The following is a 21,196-nucleotide window of genomic DNA, read 5'->3' as shown; positions in this document are numbered from 1 at the left end:
CAGAACTAGCACATTAATTTTGCCCACTGTTAAGGATATATCTTGGGACATTAAATACGAAGCTAAATATAGCAAAATAATAATTTCAATTTATTCTAACCTAGATAGTAAGTTTCCTGTTCCACAGGGAATGAATATGATTGCTAGCCTTCCAGAAATCAGCTCAATCCCACTGCGAACTCACTCAGAGCAGTTCTCTCATCGATCAGTCACCCAGCTTACAAATGGGTTCTTCAGCCCTCCACCCAAACTGATCATCAAGCACTGACTTACAGTGATCCCACTTCATTCTCCCCACCTTCCCATTTACTCCCCCTTTGTTCTTCCACCTACCCACACGTACTGCGAGCTAACCCCCCTCTCAATGGAATTCGGATTGCTAACTCCATGTGCACAGCACCCAAGACAAGGATTCAACCTGCGTCTCAGGAGTCCCTGTACATTCAAAGATTATAAACACAAGAGATTCTGCAGATGCTGGAAATCCAGAGCAACTCATACAAAATGCTGGAGAAACTTGGCAGGTCAGACAACATCTATGGAGGAGAATAAACAGTTGACGTTTCTTGTCTCCTCCAGGTCTCAGCCCAAAATTTCTCTCCATAGATACTGTCTGACCTGCTGAGTCCCTCCAGCAGTTTATGTGTGTGTTACATCACATTTGTCATATACCTAAATGGCTTTGCAAAATACATTACTTCACATATAATCTGTATAATCTCCCAATTCCCTGACCAAATTTTCATCTGATTTCATCAGGAGTCCTGATGAAGGGAGGATCTTAGCCAGAAATGCCGACTGTTTATTCACCTTCATAGATGCTGCTTGACTTGCTGTATTGCTCCACCATTTTGAGTACGTTGCATTTGAGGATAATGTATGCTAACAGAGACCAAGCTCTGCTTTCCTGATTGAATGTAAAAAGTCTCAAGTGAAGAGACTTCACCTGTACTACGCACTTTTTGTATGTGTACTATGCATTGTAGTCATAGTCATACTTTATTGATCCCAGAGGGAAATTGTTTTTCGTTACAGTTGCACCATAAATAATAAATAGTAATAAAACCATAAATAGTTAAATAGTAATATAAATTATGCCAGGAAATTATGAAATGTCCAGGACCAGCCTATCGGCACAGGGTGTCTAACCTTCCAAGGGAGGAGTTGTAAAGTTTGATGGCCACAGGCAGGAATGACTTCCTGTGACGCTCTGTGCTGCATCTTGGAGGAATGAGGTCTCTGGCTGAATGTACTCCTGTGCCCACCCAGTACATTATGTAGTGGATGGGAGACATTGACCAAGATGGCATACAACTTGGACAGCATCCTCTTTTCAGACACCACCGTGAGAGAGTCTAGTTCCATCCCCACAGCATCACTGGCCTTACGAATGAGTTTGTTGATTCTGTTGGTGTCTGCTACCCTCAGCCTGCTGCCCCAGCACACAACAGCAAACATGATAGCACTGGCCACCACAGACTCGTAGAACATCCTCAGCATCGTCCGGCAGATGTTAAAGGACCTCAGTCTCCTCAGGAAATAGTGTAGCGGTTTACAGCACCAGCGATCGGGGTTCAATTCATGCTGCTGTCTGTAGGGTGTTCATACATTCTCCCTGTGATTGTATGGGTTTCCTCTCCGTGTTTCAGTTTCCTCCCTTATGTCAAAGATGTACAGGTTAGGATTAGCAAGTTGTGAGAATACTATGTTGGCGCCAGAAGCATGGTGTCACTTGTGGGCTGCCCCCAGCACATCCTTGGACCGTGTTGGTCGTTGATGCAAACGATGCATTTCACTGTGTGTTTCAATGCACATGTGACCAATGAAAGCTAATCTTTAATTATTAGCTGCAGGGGAATTCTATCAAATGTTCTGGGCCATTATTTATTGCTCACTTACAGTTTTGTCTAGATTGGGTCTCGAGAATTTGCCATCTCTAGCAGGCATTTCCTGCCCTCCAACATTACTGCACTTGAAAAGAGGTCAATGGTGTGAGCAGTCTGGAACATCCTGAAAGTTACGCTGTACTTGGTTCTAGTTTCCAAATGAGTCAACTTGAAGGAGTTAGTCAAGGTTATATACACCGAGATCTTCCATCTGCCTTGCATGAGAACAGCAATGAGTTGGAAAGCCAGAGAGTGGGCTTTCTCTTTTATCAGCCTTTGGCCCAATGAGTTCATTCCAACCACATTGCCCATATCCCTTTAAGTCCACCCTCTGCGTAGAACTCCAAGTGCTTCTTAAATACTGTTTTACCAGCCTCAACCACTTCCTCTGGTAGCTCATTCCATACACTCACACCCTCCGTGTGTAAACGTTGTCCCTCAGTTCCCCGATAAATCTTTCCCCTCTTACCCTCAATCTATATAGCCAGTTGGTGGCGTAGTGGCATCAGCGCTGGACTTTGGAGCAAAGGCTCCTGAGTTCGAATCCAGCCGGCTCCCTTGCACGCTTTCCCTCCGCGCTGAGTTGAGCATCGAGCTAGCAACTTGGCCTCGTAAAAATAAGAAAGCCTGCTAAAAAAAACGCCGTCATGACAGCGTCCCGATGACTCCACTCGGAGTTAAGGGCTCTCTTCTTCTTCTTCTTCTAAATCTATGCTTCCTAGCTTCAGACTCCCCTACTATGGGGGAAAAGATCCACCATATCTATTTTTCTCATAATTTTAAATATTTTTATAAGGTCACCCCTCATTCTCCGATATTCCAACAAATAAAGACATTTGCCCTTTAATTTTTGTTCCTGGATCTGAGTGAACAACTAGGATGCAACTATAAATACATGGAGGTAAATTACCACAGAAACTGGAAATCTAAAAATAATTTGCTGTGCTTGTGATACATTCCTCCTCAGATCCTCTGCACCTCAAATGCCAAATGTGTTGTTTTGTGGCAGCAGGACAGAGCAAGACATAAAGATTACTATAAATTGCAAATATAAATGAATGGTGTGAAAGAGGAATAATGAGATAGTGTTCATGGGTTCATTGTCCATTCAGAAATCTGATGACAGAGGGAATGAAGCTGTCTTTAAAACATTGAGTGTGTTTTCAGGGTCCTGTACCTCCTCCCTAATGGTAATAATGAGTAAAGGACATGCCCCAAGTGGTGAGCGTCCTTAGTGAAAGTCCTTCTTGAACACAGCCATTTGAAGATGTCCTCAGTGTTGGAGAGGGATGTGTGTCTGATGGAGCTGGATGAGTTTGGAACCCTCTGCAGCCTCTTGCCATCCTGGGCATTGGAGCCTCCATACCAGGCTGTGAGGCAACCAGTCAGAATGCTCTCCACTGTACATCTATAGAAATTCGCAAGAGTTTTCTGGTGACATACCAAATCTCCTCAAACAAATTCTGACCATTTAGAGATGAGGCAACTTTTTTTTCCCCTCTTGGGTGGGGGAGGGGCATGATATTTTTAGAACATTTCTTTAAAGGACAAAATCCTTTAATATTTTGAAGACAGGTACCCGATAAACAATGGAAAATAAGAAATGTCACAGACATTTTTTTTTGTTTTGTTAAAGAAAGTAACATATTAAGTAATAGACCACTTTTCCAATAAAAACTGGTGCATGACAGAGAAAGACCTTGCCAAGCTGTCATCATTCCGCACCATTAGCCTTGGAAGGTCCTCCGTATTTTCGGCCAAGGGAGATCTCTAACCATGCCCTGCTCTTCCAGTGTTATCAAGAGGACATGGCCACAATCATGAGGAAATGTTGGAGATGGATTGGACACCTGATGAAAAGAGAGGCCAACCCCATCATCTTCATCGGATCCCTGAATGGCGGAGGAAATGCAGGAAACCAAAGACAACTTGGCACCAAACCGCAGAGGCAGAAATGAGGATTCTGTACCACAATGGGCACAATAGAGAAAATGGCTAAGAACAGACAGAGATGGAGGACTTTCATTGCTACCCTAAAAGCCAGCGGCATAACAGGGGAATAGAGTAAATGGGGGAAGGGGAAGAATTTTGTTCACTAGAAGGAGAAATCGATATTCATACCATCAAGTTGGAGACTGCCCAGACAGAATGTAAGGTGTAGCTTGTAGCGTGGATGAAATCACTGGAGAGTTAGAGTCACTGGGAGATACAAGGCAGCTTCTGTATTCCACACAACAAGCAGGCATCATACGGACGGAGGCGCTTTCGGTAGAAAGGTCTGCTAGCCCAATGTGGGCTTGATATTTATATGCTAAACACAAAGGCAATCGCTACTTAAAAGGTTATAGACAATGCATAGACAATGCTCCCTATTAAAGTTACATACAAAATATCACACCACCTAACCCCATCCTTTCCTTCTGATGCCAACATGTCTGGGTTGGTATCCACAGCCTTAAGGAATGCAATTAAATCCACAATACATTTATTTGGCATTTTACGTGCTAACATAGAAGACAATTAATATTTATAATGTATAGATAATACTGTCTTCAAAACTACAGCATCAGGTCAAACTACGACGCCAGAAGCATCTGGTATTCACACCTTTTTAGGAAGCGCATTGTTGTGGACTCAATCCACAGTACTTCGTCAAATAGAAGTCTGGTGGCCAAAGTCATTTAAGTGTAAACAAATCATCTACCCAAAAAAGCTCACTCTAACATAGCAACACACATCAAAGTTGCTGGTGAACGCAGCAGGTCAGGCAGCATCTCTAGGAAGAGGTACAGTCGATGTTTCAGGCCGAGACCCTTCGTCAGGACTAACTGAAGGAAGAGCTAGTAAGAGATTTGAAAGTGGGAGGGGGAGATCCAAAATGATAGGAGAAGACAGGAGGGGGACGGCTGGAGCCAAGAGCTGGACAGGTGATTGGCAAAAGGGGATATGAGAGGATCATGGGACAGGAGGCCTAGAGAGAAGGAAAAGGGGGAGGGGGGGAAACCCAGAGGATGGGCAAGGGGTATAGTCAGAGGGACAGAGAGAGAAAAAGGAGAGAGATTCCTCGTGTTCATTCTAACATAGTTCATCCATCCTGAGGGTGGCCTCGTCTAGGCACAAGAGGAGGCCATGGACTGACGTATTGGAACGGGAATGGGAACCAGAATTAAAATGTTTGGCCACTAAGTTCTGCTTGTGGTGGATGAAGCAGAGATGTTCGACAAAGTGTTCCCCTAATTTATGTCGGGTCTCACCAATGTAGAGGAGTCTGTATTGGGAGCACCGGCACAATAGACCATCCAGCATATTTGCTGGTGAAGTGTTGCCTCACCTGGAAGGACTGTTTGGGACCCTGAATGGTGGTGAAGGAGGAGGTGCGTGGGTATAGTAGCTGCAGCACTTGGGCCACTTTGAGGGATAAGTGCCTGGAGGAAAATTATTGGGGAGGGACAAATGGACAAGGGAATCAGGGAGGGAGCGATCCCTGTGGAAAGCAGAGGGAGAGGGAGGTAAAGGTATGTTTAGAGGTACGGTGTCTTTGGAGATAGCAGAAGTTGTGGGAGGATAATGTGCTGGATGTGGAGGCTGATGGGGTGGTAGGTAAGGACAAGAGGGTCTCTATCATTACTATGATGGTGGGATGAGGGGATGAGTGCAGATAGAAGGGAAATGGAGGAGATGCAGATGAAGGCAGCATCAATAGTAGAGTGAGGAAAACCCCATTCTTTAATAAAGGAGGGTATCTCTGATGGCCTGGAATGGAAAGCCACAACCTGAGAATGGATGTGGCGGGGGGGAAGAAACTGAGAAAAGGGAATAGCATTTTTACAGGAGATAGAGTGGGAAGATGTAGAGTCGAGTTAACTATGGGAATCACTGTTCATCTCCAGAGATGGAGACAGAGGGAAAGGCATCCTTTTGTCACCATCACTCTGTTTCAGGAACAGCTTCTTCCCCTCCGCCATCAGATTTCTGAATGTACCATGAACCCACCAACATTACCTCACTATTTTGTTTCTCTCTTTTTTTTTGCTCTATTTCTGCCATGCTTACTTAATTTAACTTTATATATAGTTATTTTGTAATATATAGAAGTTTTATTCTGTATTGCAAAGTACTGCTGCCACAAAAAAAAATCACGACATACAGTGAAATTAAACCTGATTCTGATTCAAATTGCTGTAATGTGGGCTTGTCTGTGTGATTATTGGACAATATAAATAAATACTGTACCTGGTTTCAGGTTTGTCTCTGAGTCTCCAGGACCACTCTCAATAGTTCTCACAATCTGTAGGAAGGATCCGTTTTCAATCAGCACCAGACCCAGACCTTTAGCTCCCCTCTTAATGAACGTTTTATAGCTGCTACCCAAGTTATGGTCTGCATTCTCTTTCACATCTGTCACTGGATCTGCAAAACACAACAGTCTTGTTTAAACCCTGGATTTGGGGACACTGGAGGTGAGGCAGAGGACAATGTAAGGTGTTACTGACATCTCCCTTAAGAATGAGGCATGAAGGGGTGTATAAAGCCATGAGGGACAGAGATAGGGTTCTTCTACCAGGGAATCAAAAGTTAAGGGTCATAGGTTGAAGGCAGGGGTTCCCAACCTGGGGTCCTTGGACCCCTTGGTTAATGGTGTGGGTCCACAGCATAATAAAAGTTGGGAACTCCTGGTTTACAGTGAGAGGGGAAGAGTTTAAAAGGGACCTGAGGGGGTAACTTCTTCATGCAGAGGGTGAGTATATGGAACAAGCTTTCTGAATAAGTGGTAGAGGCATGTATAATAACAACATGTAAAGATGTACCACTTATTCTGAGTAAGTGGTAGAGGCATGTATAATAACAACATGTACATATTGTAGATAGGAAAAACTTAGAGTGATGTAAGACCGTAAGATATAGGAGCAGAATTAGATCATTTGGCCCATCGAGTCTGCTCTGTCGTTTCATCATGGCTGATCCATTTTCCTTCTCAGCCCCAATCTCTTGCCTTCTCCCCGTATCCCTTCATGCCCTGACCAATCAAGAATCTATCAACCTCTGCCTTAAATATACATAAAGACTTGGCCTCCACAGCTGTTTGTGGCAAAGAATTCCACAGATTCACCACTCTCTGGCTAAAGAAATTCCTCCTCATCTCCATTCTAAAAGGATGCCCCTCTATTCTGAGGTTGTGTCCCCTGGTCTTAGACGCTCCCACCATAGGAAACATCCTCTCCACATCCACTCTAACAAGGCCCTTCACCATTTGATTGGTTTCAATGAGTCACCCCTCATCCTTCTGAATTTGAGTGAATACAGGCCCAGAGCCATCAAACACTCTTCATATGACAAGCCATTCAATCCTGACATCATTTTCATGAACCTCCTTTAAACCCTCTCCAGTTTTAGCACATCCTTTCTAAGATAAGGGGCCCAAACCTGCTCACAATACTCAAAGTGAAGCTTCACCAGTGCTTTATAAAGCCTCAACATTACATCCTTGCTTTTATATTCTGATCCTCTTGAAATGAATGCTAACATTGCATTTGCCTTCCTTACCAGAGACTCAACCTGTAAATTAACCCTTAAGGAATCCTGCACAAGGACTCCCAAGTCCCTTTGCACCTCAGTATTTTTGTATTTTCTTTCCATTTAGAAATTTCATCTCTTCTACCATACACTTCCCGACACTGTATTCCATCTGCTGTTCCTTTGCCCATTCTCTTAATTTAAGTCCTTCTGTAGCCTCTCTACTTCCTCAAAACTACCTGTCCCTCCACCTATCTTCATTTCATCTGCAAACTTTGCAACAAAGCCATCACTTCCATCATCCAAATTATTGACAGATAATATAAAAAGAATCGTCCCAACACCACTAGCCACCAGCAGCCAGTCAGGAAAGGTTTCTTTATTCACACTCTTTGCCTCCTGCCAATCAGCCACTGCTTTATCCATGCTAGAATCTTTCCTGTAATACCATGGGCTCATAGCTTGTTAAGCAGCCTCATGTGTGGCACCTTGTAAAAGGCCTTCTGAAATTCCAAGTACACAACATCAACTGATTTTCCTTTGTCTATCCTGCTTGTTATTTTTTCCGAAGAATTCCAACAGATTTATCAGGCAAGATTTTCCTTTGAGGATACTATGCAGACTGGCCCTTTTTATCATGTACCCTGAGACATCACCCTTAATAATCGAGTCCAACATTCCAGAAGCCAATGATTCTTGAAAGATCATTATTATTGCCTCCACAATCTCTTCAGCCACCTCCTTCAGAACCCTGGGGAATGCACTATCTGGTCCAGGTGACTTATCTACCTTCAGACCTTTTAGTTTCCTAAGAAACTTCTCTCTAAGAATGGTAACTTCACACACTTCATGACCCTTTACATCTGGAACTTCCACCATACTGCTAGTGTTTTCCGCAGTGAAGAATGATGCAAAATACTTATTCAGTTTGTCTGCCATTTCCTTGTCCCCTATTACTACCTCTCCAGCATTGTTTTCCAGCGGTCTGATATCCTCTCTTGCCACTCTTTTATATTTTATGTATCTGAAGAAACTTTTCATACCCTCATTAATATTATTGGCTAACTTACTTTTGTATTCCATCTTTACCTTCTTAATGACTTTTTTAGTTATCTTCTATTGGCTTTAAAAGCTTCCCAATCCTTTAATTTCCCACTAATTTTTGCTCTATTATATGCCCTCTCTTAAGCTTTTATGTTGGCTTTGACTTCTCTTGCTAGCCACGGTTATGTCAAATGGGCCAAATGCAGCCAAAATGATTAGTTTAGATGGACATTTTGATCAGCATGGATGAATTAGGCTGAAGGTCATTTTTGACTGTATAACTTTATGACTCCATGAAGATATTTCAACGGTAAGAGTGTCTTGTAGATAGTTTGGTGAGTAATGGATAAACTAAATGATTACAACAATCCGGGAGGGTCCATGAGACACAGGAACAGACTTCAGCCATTCTGCCTGTTGAGTCTGCTACACCATTCCATCATGGCTGATTTATTATCCCTCTCAGTCCTATTCTCCTGCCTTCTCCCTGTAACAGTTAACACCCTGATTAACCTGTCAACCTCCACTTTAAATATTCCCAATGACTTGGCCTCCACAGCCGTCAGTGGCAATGAATTTCACAGATTCACTGCTCTCTGACTGAAGAAATTTCTCCTCAGCTCTGTTCTGAAGTGATGTTCTTCTATTCCAAGGCTGTGTCTGCTGGTCCTAGACTCTCTCACTATTGGAAATTTCCTCTCCATATCCACTCTAGCTATGATTTTCAAGATTAATAGGTTTCAGTGAGATCCCCCCTCATTCTTCTGAACTCTAGTGAGCACAGACCCAGAGTTATTAAACAGACTTCATGTGTTAACCCTTTCATTCCCAGGATAATCCCTGCTCCTCATTTATACTGAGACTACCCCTCTGGGCCTTCCCCAAGCCCTGTAACTGCCCATGGGCACTGACTGCCCTGGTGCACAGTGGACTGTAATGGGAGATCCTCTTCCTCCCTCCGGTCGTACCTCTCTCTGGCCGTACGTTCCAGTCCCTGTGTTCCATAGGCTGTGGAGGTGAAGACAGGCTTTACGATCTGTTGGTACGCAGGGGAGTCGGCTCCTGCCAGCTGGGGTTGGGGGGGGGGAACTCATTCAAATTACAATCTCCAGATCTCCCAGGGCAACGGAGAGTGGGTGGCTGAGGATTCTGGAATGTTATTGATGTCAAGGGAAGAGGGCGTAATAACCCCATTGTTTATTGCTTTTTAACTCTCTGGTTGCTGAGATTCACTGCTGCACTCCATGGAAAGAACTAATCTTAGTGCTGCATTTAAATTAACGTCAATTCCAACGTGTTGGTCCAGGTTGGAGGAGCAACTCCTCATATTCCACCTGGGTAGCTTTCAACCTGAATGTTCTGGTTCCCATCTTCTGGGAACCCTTTTTTCTTCCCCAGCGGGGAGACACCTCCCTCTGGTTTCCCTTACTTCATGGACCACTGCCCTCTCCTATCAGATTCTTTCTTTTTCATCTCTTTACCTCTCCCAACTTCTAACTTCAAACTTCTTTCCCCCATCCACCCACCCTCCCTCTCACCTGGTCTCATCACAGAATGACAGGTACTCTAGCTGGTGCAGGACAGATCACACAGCACTCCAATGGGTGATTAGAACGGCTCAGCACTTCACTGGGACTCAACTTACGGACCTGGAGACAATCTACAACTCCCGATGCCTACGGTGTGCTCCTAACATTATTAAAGACCCATGTCATCCCAGACACTGTCTGTTCAATCTCCTGCCATCTGGTAGGAGATACAGAAACATCTTAGCCAAAACAGTAAGACTAAAGAATAGCTTCGTCCTGAGGGTTGCTGTGCAGCTGAATAATGCTACACCCATCTTGCCAACGGTCTTTGAGTGTTATGGACTACCAACGTCACTTGTTCCATGTAAATATGGGAAATTTTTGATTAAGCTGTACTGCATGCAGTGTAAATATCTGTTTGGCACAGATTGAAGTAGCACCGTAATGTCGTTGTCTTGAGCAATAACAATACAGTTCTATTCTATCTATCACCTGCCAGCTTGCACTCCTTCCCTACTCCCCACCTTCTTATTCTGGTTTCTTCCCCCTTGCTTTCCAGTCCTGATGAAGGGTCTTGGCCCAAAAGTTGACTGTTTAGAACACAGAATGGTACAGCACAAGAACAGGCCCACAATGTTGTGCCGAACCAGCTAAAAAAAACAATCAAAAACACTCAAACACTAATCCCTCCTACCTACACAATGTCCATATCCCTCCATGTGCCCATCCAAACATCTCTTAAAAGCCTGTAACGTATTTGGCTTTACCACCTCCAGAGATGCTGCCTGACCTGCTGAGTTCGTCCAGCATTTTGTGTGTGTTACTCATTAATTAAGACCAGCTTTGTATCTGATTTTACGGGATCACAGAGGGAATAGTCAGGCCCTTCAGCCCCATCGTGCCCATCCAGTACATACATATGTCAGAGATAATAACCCAGATTATAACTGACAAATACACAAACCAAAGCTGCATGGCTATTACAGCTCAAGGTATTCTGAAGTTCAGAGTTCAATTCTGGCACCATCTGCAAGGATTTTGTACGTTCTTCCTGTGACTGTGTGGGTTTTTTCCAGGTGCTCCCACAGTCCAAAGGTGAGGAACTCATCGGCAATGCTGTCGATAAAACACCAGGGGTTAGTAGGCCGACAGGGCAGAGTCTGTCCGCATCAACAGAGGGTCCAGGATGAGTGGGGAGTCTCCTGTCGGTCCCACTTTCCCCCCATTTCCCATTGCTTCCCAGTAACTGTAACCAGCTGGTTAACACACTGCTCCTCTATTCATTTCAAAAGTTCAAAGTAAATTTATTTTCAGAGTATGTACTGTATCTGTCACCAGATAGTATCCTGAGATTCATTTTCTTGCAGGCATTCACAATAAACAAAAATCCAGCAGAACATGCCGGAGTATTGTGAGCAGCTTTGTGCCCCCCATCTAAGAAAGGATGTGCTGGCGTTGGAGACGGTCCAGAGGAGGTTCCCAAGAATGATCCTGGGAACGAAAGGGTTAATTGATGAGGTTAGGACAAGTGTTTGATGGCTCTGGGCCTGGACTTACTGGAGTTTAGAAGAATTGGTGGGGGGGGGGCGGAATCTCATTGAAACTTACTGAATATTGAAAGGCCTAGCTAAAGTGGACGTGGGGAGGATGATTCCTATCATGGGGGAGTCAAGGACTAGAGGGAACAGTCTCAGAATACAAAAATGTCCCTATAGGACAGTGTTGTGGAGCAACACACATAAAAGTTGCTGGTGACCGCAGCAGGCCAGGCAGCATCTCTAGGAAGAGGTACAGTCGATGTTTGGGTCTCGGCCCGAAACATCGACTGTACGTCTTCCTAGAGGTGCTGCCTGGCCTGCTGCATTCACCAGCAACTTTTATGTGTGTTGCTTGAAATTCCAGCATCTGCAGATTTCCTCGTGTTTGAGTGTTGTGGAGGAATTGTTTTAGCCAGTAGGTGGTGAATCTGTGGAATTCATTGCAGCAGATGGCTGTGGAGGCCAAGAGACTTGGAGGCCAAACAGAGGTTGACGGTTCTTGATTAGTAAGGAGTCAAAGATTATGGGGAGAAGGCAGGAGAATGGAGTTGAGGGGAATAATAAATCAGCCATGATGGGATGGTGGAGCAGACTCGATGGGCCAAATGGCCTAAATCTGCGCCTATATCTTATGGCCTTATCAGTTCTCTCAGTTCTCTGTGTTCACTTCAGAGTCATTGGTAAAATCTTTTCTGAAAATGTGCAGGGCTTTGATGTAGAGGCTTTTGTTCCAGGGCTATGTAGATTTGATCTTTGTATTTGTATTGGAGTCAATGTAGAATAGGTTGACCAGATAGTGTTGCTGTAAACCCAATAGCAGGTCCTTCTCTTTCTCTCAAAAAACACCAGCGATTCTGCAGATACCGGAAATCCAAAGCAATACACACAAAATGCTGGAGGAACTCAGCAGATCAGGTAGCATGGAGACGAATAAACAATCAAGGCTTCAGGCTGAGACCCTTCATTCAGCCTCTGTCTCTTTCTCTCCCTCTCCATCTGTCTCTCTCATCCCCTCCACTCTTCCTCCTCCCTGCTTGATCTCCTCCCTTCTCTACCTTACCTCTTTCCCAACTGTGTCCAGTTCTGGTCGCCTCACTATAGGAAGGATGTGGAAGCATTGGAAAGGGTACAGAGGAGATTTACCAGGATGCTGCCTGGTTTAGAGAGTATGCATTATGATCAGAGATTAAGGGAGCTAGGGCTTTACTCTTTGGAGAGAAGGAGGATGAGAGGAGACATGATAGAGGTGTACAAGATAATAAGAGGAATAGATAGAGTGGATAGCCAGCGCCTCTTCCCCAGGGCACCACTGCTCAATACAAGAGGACATGGCTTTAAGGTAAGGGGTGGGAAGTTCAAGGGGGATATTAGAGGAAGGTTTTTTACTCAGAGAGTGGTTGGTGCGTGGAATGCACTGCCTGAGTCAGTGGTGGAGGCAGCTACACTAGTGAAGTTTAAGAGACTACTAGACAGGTATATGGAGGAATTTAAGGTGGGGGCTTATATGGGAGGCAGGGTTTGAGGGTCGGCACAACATTGTGGGCCGAAGGGCCTGTACTGTGCTGTACTATTCTATGTTCTATGTTCTATCTTCCTCTTTCTCTTCATCTCTCTCCATCTGCATCCCCTCCACCATCTTTTTACTTTCCTCCTCTTGAATATTCTTGTCCTCTACCTCCATCTCTCCCTCCCATCCTAGAATGCTCCTTTCTTCCCTTTTCTCTCATTAAGCACCCTTTTGCTACAACGTTTGTACATCCTAGAACAAACAACAAATAACTCAGAGTGGATCAATTATAATTACATTTATTTTACTTGCGGCAAGGGGAGACCATTACCATACAAGTGCCATTGATAGCTTCTGAAAAACGGAAAGCATAGTCACTCCTTTATACACAAGTGACAAGTACAGCTACCCATGCCTCACTTCAAGGAAAGGCTGCATTCTGTCCTTCTGCTTAATCAGTGTATTTGGTATTCTTTCAGAAACGCATCTGCTGGTCTGCAGTTTTTCAAGGACTCAGGTTCCATCAGCATAATGTTGCATGAACACTACTAGCAAAGCACTCTGGTACAATAGAGATTCCATATTGTTACAGACAAAGATGTCATTTTGTACAAGTACACTTCTACACTCTCTCAGCTTCAAGGTAGGGACCTGTGAGAAAGTAACATTCAGTTATATTAATTGAGAAACTGTTAAGGGTTTCCTTGCAAGCCAAACAAATGTCTTTTCATATGGAAGGGGTAACTTTAAATACCTGATGGCTCTGAGAGGTCTACAGAAAATGGTGGATACAGCCCGGTGCATTATTGACATAGCCTTCCCCACCATTCAGGGTATCTACAAGGAGTGCTGCCACAAGAAAGAAGCATCCATACTCAAGGTCCCTCTTCATTCAGGCCATGCTCTCTTCTCGAGCAGGAGGTACAGGAACCTTAGGTTCCACACCACCAGGTTCAGAAACATTTTTATCCCTCAACCATCAGGCTCCTGAACCGCTTCACTCACCTCAACTCTAAACCGATTCCACAACCCGCAGACTCACTTTTAAGGACTCTACAACTCATGTTCTCAGTATTATTTATTTATTTTATTTGCACATTAGTTGTTTCTCAGTCGTTGTTTATGTATTTTTGTTCTTAGCATCTGTAGTATTTCTTTATTTTCCTGTAAATGCCTGCAAGAAAATGAATCTCAAGGCAGTATATAGTGGCATACACGTACTTTGATAATAAATTTACTTTTCTAGTTGTGAGCTGCAATGATTTTTCAATTACTTATTTTTTAGATTCTGGACTTTATTGACAAGGCCAGCTTTTATCACCCAACCCTGCCTTGAGGAGGTGGGGGTGAGCCACCTGCTTGAAGTACTGCATTCCTTTAGTGAAGCTGCTCCCACAGTGGTGTTGGTAAGGCGGATCCAGGAATTAGATTCAGTGAGGTTGAAAGGAGCGTTGATGCCGTTCTGATACAGTACGTGAAATTTAAAGGAGAACCTGCAGGGGGCGCTATTCCCATATACAGTACCTGAAAACTGCTCTTTTGGCTGGTGGAGTTTGCAGGTTTGAAAGTTGGCGTTGGAATAGCTCAGCCAAATAAATGCAGTGTATTTTGTGGGTGGTTCACACTACAGCCACTGTGCACAACAGAGAAAATGAATTCATGTTTAGGTTGGGGTTCGGGATGCTAGTCAAGCAGCCTGCTTTCTGGATATCCTGCACTATCCTGAAACATCACGGTCCTGATGAAGGATCTGGCCTTGAAACGTCAGCTTGTGTGTGTTGCTCTGGATTTCCAGCATCTGCAAAGTCTCTTGTGTTTCTGGATGGCTTTGAGCTGCACTCATCCAGGTAGTTTCCAATGTGCTTCTCAGAATCGGGTTTATTATCACTGACATAAATCATGAAATTTGTTATTTTGCAGCAGCAGTACAGTGCAATACATAAAGAATTACTATAAGAATATATCAAAAATAAAATGAGCAAAATACTGTTTGTGGTTTCTGATGTTGGAGGGAATGAAGCTGTTCCAAAAACATTCAGTGTGTATCTTCAAGCTCCTGTACCTCTTCTCTGATGGTAGCAACGAGAAGATGGCCTGGATGGTGAGGATCCTTGATGATAGATGTCACCTACTTGAGATATGGCCTTTTGAAGATGTCCTCAATGCCGGGGAAGTTAGTACCCATGATGGAGCTGGCTGAATTTACAACTTTCTGCAGTGTTTTCAGTTCCTGTGCAATGGCCCCACTGTGCTAGACAGTGATGCAACCAGACAAAATGGTATACAGTATCTGCCATGTGTTTTTTAGATGGTGGAAAGGCTTTGTCCATCAGGAGATGGGTCAGTTACCACAGGATATTAAGCCTCTAACCACCTCTTGTAGCTCTGATATATACATAAGTGGCTGGTTCAGTTTGATGTCTGGTCAATGGTGACTCTTAGGGTATTGAGAGTGATAGAATGTTGAGCAGTTTGTAAAACTCTCTCTCATTAGCGATGATCACTAGTGATGCGTGAAGACTGTAAGAAATAGGAGCAGAATTAAGCCACTTGGCCCATTGAATTTGCTCTGCCATTTCATCACAGCTTATTTATTTTCCCTCTCGATCTCCATTCTCCCCATAACCTTGATGCCCTTACTAATCGAGAACCTATCAGCCTCTGCTTCAAATATACCTAATGACTTTGCCACTGCATGCTGATTGTGTCAATGAATTTCATAGATTCATCGCTCTCTGACTAAATAAATTCCTTCTCATCTCTGTTCTAAGTGGATGTCCTTCTCTTCTGAGGTTGTCTCCTCCGGTCCGAGGCTCTCTCTATCGAAAATCTTCTCCATGTCCACTCTATCTTGACCTTTCAGTATTGGATAGGTTTCAATGAGATCCCCCTCATTCTTTTAAACTCTATTGAGTACAGGCCTAGAGCCATTCAATGTTCTTCATACATTAACCCTTTCATTTCTGGAATCATTCTCGTGAACCTCTTCCTGAGTCCTGGAGTTATACTGCTCAGAGCCTGCCAGTGTGCTCACCTATACTAATCCCATTTATCCGCATATGGTCCATAGCTTTCCGTGCACTGATGACTCAAAACCTGTCATAGTCATAGTCATACCTTATGACCCTGGGGGAAATTGGTTTTCGCTACAGTTGCACCATAAATAATAAATAGTAATAAAACCATAAATAGTTAAATAGTAATATATAAATTATGCCAGGAAATTAGTCCAGGACCAGCCTATTGGCTCAGGATGTCTGACCCTCCAAGGGAGGAGTTGTAAAGTTTGATGGCCACAGGCAGGAATGACTTCCTGTGATGCTCTGTGCTGCATCTCGGAGGAATGAGTCTCTGGCTGAATGTACTCCTGTGCCCACCCAGTACATTATGTAGTGGATGGGAGACATTGACCAAGATGGCATGCAACTTAGACAGCATCCTCTTTTCAGACACCACCGTGAGAGAGTCCAGTTCCATCCCCACAACATCACTGGCCTTACGAATGAGTTTGTTGATTCTGTTGGTGTCTGCTACCCTCAGCCTGCTGCCCCAGCATACAACAGCAAACATGATAGCACTGGCCACCACAGACTCGTAGAACATCCTCAGCATCGTCTGGCAGATGTTAAAGGACCTCAGTCTCCTCAGGAAATAGAGTCGGCTCTGACCCTTCTTGTAGACAGCCTCAGTGTTCTTTGACCAGTCCAGTTTATTGTCAATTCTTATGGATTGTTTCTTATATATTGTGAGAGTATATGCCTCTACCACCTCTTCAAGTAGCATGTTCCAACTTGCAGCCACCCTTGATATGGAAAAAAATCCCCCCTCAGACCCCTGCTAAACTCAGTGCATCATGGGAACCAGCCTCCCTTACACCTCTCGCCGCTTCAGTAAAGCAGCCAACATAATCAAAGACCTCACCCACCCTGGACATTTTCTCTTCTCCCCATTCCCATTGGGCAGAAGATACAAAAGTCTGAAAGTACGTGCATCAGGTTTAAGCACAGCTTCTATCCTGCTGTTATAAGAACAGTCCTGTAATACAATAAGGTGGACTCTTGACCTCACAATCTACCTAATGATCTTGCACTTTATTGTTCGCCTGCACTGCACTCTCTCTGTAACCGTGACACTTTATTCTGCATTGTTATTATTTTAGAACATAGAACAGTACAGGCCCTTTGGCTCACAATGTTGTGCCGACCCTTAAACTCTGCCTCCCATATAACCCCCCCCGCCTTAAATTCCTCCATATACCATGGTTTTACCTTATTCTACCTCAATGCACAGTTGTAATGACCTGATCTGTGTGAACAGTACGCAATACAAGCCTTTCACTGTATCTCCGTACGTGACAATAATAAACCAATTCCAATTCCATGTTAAACCTATGCTCTCTTGTCATATACAATCCCAATGTGGAAGAAGAAGGTACAGGAGCCTCAGGACTCACGCCACCAGGTTCAGGAAGTTATCAACCCTCAAACACAAAATAATCTGCAGATGCTGAGATCAAAGCGACACTTTCAGTATGAACTGAAAGTACTGAAAGTGTTGCTCCTATCAACCCTCAAAATCAGGCTCCTGAACCAAAGAGAAAAATTTCACTCATCTCACACTGACCTGTTCCCACAATCTATGGACTCACTTTCAAGGATTCTTCATCTCATGCTCTTGAAATTTATTGCTTGCTTGCTTATTTGTTTATTTATTCTTTTTGTATTTGCGCAGTTTCATTTGCGCTTTTGCACTCTTTCATTGATTTTATTATGGCTATTATTCTATTATGGATTTGAATATGGTGACATATATGAATTTTGATAATAAATTTACTTTGAGAATGATAAATCAGTTTAATTTTTATATTTTTTAAATTCCCGTTTGAGTTACCTGACTGATTTGAAGGGGAGGCCGGTACGGCCAATCAGCGGCCGCGCCTCTCCGTGGGATCTTGCTGTGCGCCACTTGGCGGGCGGATTTCGGGCGAGGAGACAGGTGCCAGCTGCCGCGCACGAGGGCGGTGGGAGGCGGGGTGGGCACGAGAGCGAGCACGTGCCGCCCGCCATCGGTCGCGCACCCCTGGCCAGGCCGCGCCGCGGCGGCGCGCACGCAACCGCTGCGGTTGCCGCCCGCCGAGTGAATGGCCGCCGTGCGCGAGTGAGGAGCTGCCGGGCCCGAGCGCCTGAGACGCGGATCGGTGTCGCCTCTTTCCTCCCTCCTCCCTCCCCTTCCGTCGCGCAGATGGAGACCGGCAACTAAAGGCAGAGGCGATCGAGCGAGTCTCCCCCGCAGGCGCCGCCGACGGCCGAGCCCGGGGGTCGGCTGAGGCGATGCTCCGCGGCATGGGCCGGGTGGTCGGCAGCCGCCGCTCTTTGGCTGCGGAGTGAAGGCGGTCGCCCTCCCGCCATGGATAAGCTGACCATAATCTCAGGATGCCTCTTCCTGGCCGCTGACATCTTCGCCATCGCCAGCCTGGCCAACCCGGACTGGATCAATACCGGGGAGTCCGCAGGTTGGTGCAGTTCATGTCCCCTCATTCCCCTCCCTCCGGCAGAGTTTACGTCCCATCACCCACCCCTCCCTCCGACAGTTCACGTCCCCTCATTCCTTCTCTCCCTCCGGCAGTTCACATCATCTCATCTCTTCACTCCCTCCGGCAGTTCATGTATGCTCACCCTCCCTCCGGCAGGGCTCACGTCCCCTCCACCCCTCACACTCCTCATCCCTCCCTTTGGCAGTTCATGTCCCATCACCCCAGCTACCTCCTCCCCACTCGCACCACACCTTCCTATTCCTGCACTCCTTTTCTTCCTCCCGTCCCTCATCTGCTCTCCCACTCTTCAGACTCTCCCACCGTCCCTCCTTCCTCTCTTCCAGTACCCACTCTGGCTGGCCAATTCCCCCATCAACCTCAGCCCTCGTCATCCTCTCCCTCTCCTGCCCCCTCCACTGCTGTACACCCCTCTGACTCTTGTCAACCAGCTCACTCCTGCCTGTGGGCATCACCCTTGCCCCCTTTCTTTTGCTCCCTGACCACCTTTCTGTGTTCCCCACTCCCTCCATCATCTGTTCGAACACTACCAGTTTATTTCCCCCATGTGTCTGATTTGGGAATTGTATGTTGAGGTGATCAGTGCAAATTATTGTTCCAGAAATGTACTTTGTTTGTTGAAAGCTCTGAAGGTGGGTGATCCCCAGCATTTTGGGTGGGAGATTGAAAGAAATTCTGCTGTTGTTTACGAATTGGCAGGAAACATTCTCTGCCTGGTGACAGGGCGATGCAGAATCGTTTGGTTTCAAATGCTCTGATGCCTGCTCTAATTTCAAGTTGAAAAAAGATATCGCTTTTGGAGTGATGCATTGCTTATTTGTGCAGTGTAGCTGTTCAGAATATATCTGACAACAGTTTCATTGTTTGCATTTTAAAGCCCATCTTGTCACACCTACAGATGAGCACCTCTATTGATGTGTTGTAAAATATTTCTTCCTGTATAAAAGGAAGCTTTGTAGTCAATTACAATTAAAGATGTGTTAGCTACCACAAATTAAAATCAATGTGCTTTATTTGCTGAATTTTTAAAATATCGCATTATGTCATGGTCTGAAGGAAGGCAGGAACAATTTAATTAGGTTTTTGGTGTGTCTGATCTTACACTTGGAAGGGACCCCACCAGGTCCAAATACTGCAAAATCTGCTGGATATATTTGATACTTGTGAATAGTTTTTCCAAGTATTTGAAAGGTCAGTGCATTTGTGATTTGAAAGCTGAAATGCTAGCGTTGCTTCCTGTCTCCTGAGGAGTTGGCAGTTAAATTGTTGGTAAATTTATTTGAGGAACTCGAATTAACAGTAACTTAGGACAGATGGTGGCAGCTGATCTGCAATTCTGTGGCCTTTGGTTCAAATAGGCCCAAGATCTTGTGGCAGCTCCATGTCTGTAGACTTGCACGTTACCTGCTCTGGTTTGAGCAAAATTTGGAAAAGGATGTGATAACATTTGGCATCTCGTCATTCTGTGTTTCTTTATTTACAGCAGTGTGTTAGCGTCGGCATTCTTGGGTCCAAATGCAGTACTGATGTCTAAGTTCCAGAAGCTTAAACACATAATAGAACGCAGAACAGTACAATATGGTACAGGCCCTTCAGCCCACAGTTGTGCTATCCCTTGGGACTGACTATTGAGATTCCTGATTAAAATCTAATTGCTGCTAACCATCTTTGTAGATGTTTAGGTGATGCATTTGTAATGTAATTTAAAATATTACATATTTCTTTCAAGTAAATTTCAATAAGCATAAAGTAAAACTTTAAAAATATATGCTATGGATTTATTACATTTGTTTAAATTAATCAATTTCATGAAGTGTCACTTGTTTTACGAAGTTCAGTTTTCTGGCTACTGTGGTTCAGGTTGGAGATGTACTGAATCTATGAGAATTCGAATAAACTTAAGATCACCAGCAAGCACTCCCTCTTGGTTATTTGTATACATCTACAGGATGATGCTGCGTGACACAAAAACTCGGTTTTTAATATGTTGGAAAATACACAGAAATCACTCGTTATGCCAACTGTACTTCTGTAGTATTGTGGTGAATGGCATCAAAGCCACACAAGACTAATAAGAATGAACAATTACTAAAAGGGGAGAGAGAGAGAAAAGTAGTTCTGTTTGTACAAACAGATGTATGTACATGTCAGACTTTGAATGTAATAATGTAGCTTGTTTGTATATCGGGATGTCCACAAGTCTAATGTTCATAATGCTAGGACAACCTCATTCAATAGTGGATCAAGGTCTAATCTTTCCTGCCTGTTTTAAAAGGTTGCAAGTTGGCAAATGTATACAGAATATACTTTTAAGGTGAAATGTTTAAATTTAAAATGATTGTAATTCTGCTTATCTTAGTAATATCCTCTGTTAGATATACATGAACAATTAAGGATTCCCATATGGCTAAGTGCATTTCTGATTTCTGTCCTTCGATTTATTACTAGTCACTCTAATGAGTCATGTGATCTCAGAATTCAAATTCACCTAACAGGAGCACGGAAGACCTTAGCTTTTAAGTGTGTTGCTTTGCAACATGGTGGTATGAAAAGAAGGGTGAGGTTTTTGGGTTCCCGTTGAAGGGTCTCGGCCTGAAACATTGACTGTTTACTCTTTTCCATTGATG

General features: G+C 44.2%; 2 protein-coding genes across 2 annotated transcripts in view; one reads left to right on the top strand and one right to left on the bottom strand.

The window, feature by feature from the left end:
- The window catches only part of LOC134352292 (uncharacterized), a 38,471-nt gene extending 20,387 nt beyond the window's left edge, over window positions 1-18,084 (bottom strand). Inside the window, exons 1-3 of the mRNA XM_063059582.1 lie at window positions 17,914-18,084; window positions 9,429-9,513; window positions 6,120-6,296 (exon numbers count right to left, since the gene is read on the bottom strand). Coding sequence (XP_062915652.1) covers window positions 6,120-6,296; window positions 9,429-9,513; window positions 17,914-18,084 — 433 coding nt within the window. The remainder of the gene's footprint in view (window positions 1-6,119; window positions 6,297-9,428; window positions 9,514-17,913) is intronic.
- Window positions 18,085-18,129: 45 nt separating this feature from the next.
- Window positions 18,130-21,196, top strand: part of LOC134352157 (uncharacterized protein C16orf52 homolog B) — a 140,302-nt gene continuing 137,235 nt past the window's right edge. The window contains exon 1 of the mRNA XM_063059413.1: window positions 18,130-18,530. Coding sequence (XP_062915483.1) covers window positions 18,425-18,530 — 106 coding nt within the window. The 5' untranslated portion in view covers window positions 18,130-18,424. The remainder of the gene's footprint in view (window positions 18,531-21,196) is intronic.

This window comes from Mobula hypostoma, chromosome 9 (genome assembly GCF_963921235.1).
Source record: "Mobula hypostoma chromosome 9, sMobHyp1.1, whole genome shotgun sequence".
Taxonomy (NCBI): domain Eukaryota; kingdom Metazoa; phylum Chordata; class Chondrichthyes; order Myliobatiformes; family Myliobatidae; genus Mobula; species Mobula hypostoma.
This window is presented reverse-complemented; position numbering and strand designations above follow the sequence as displayed.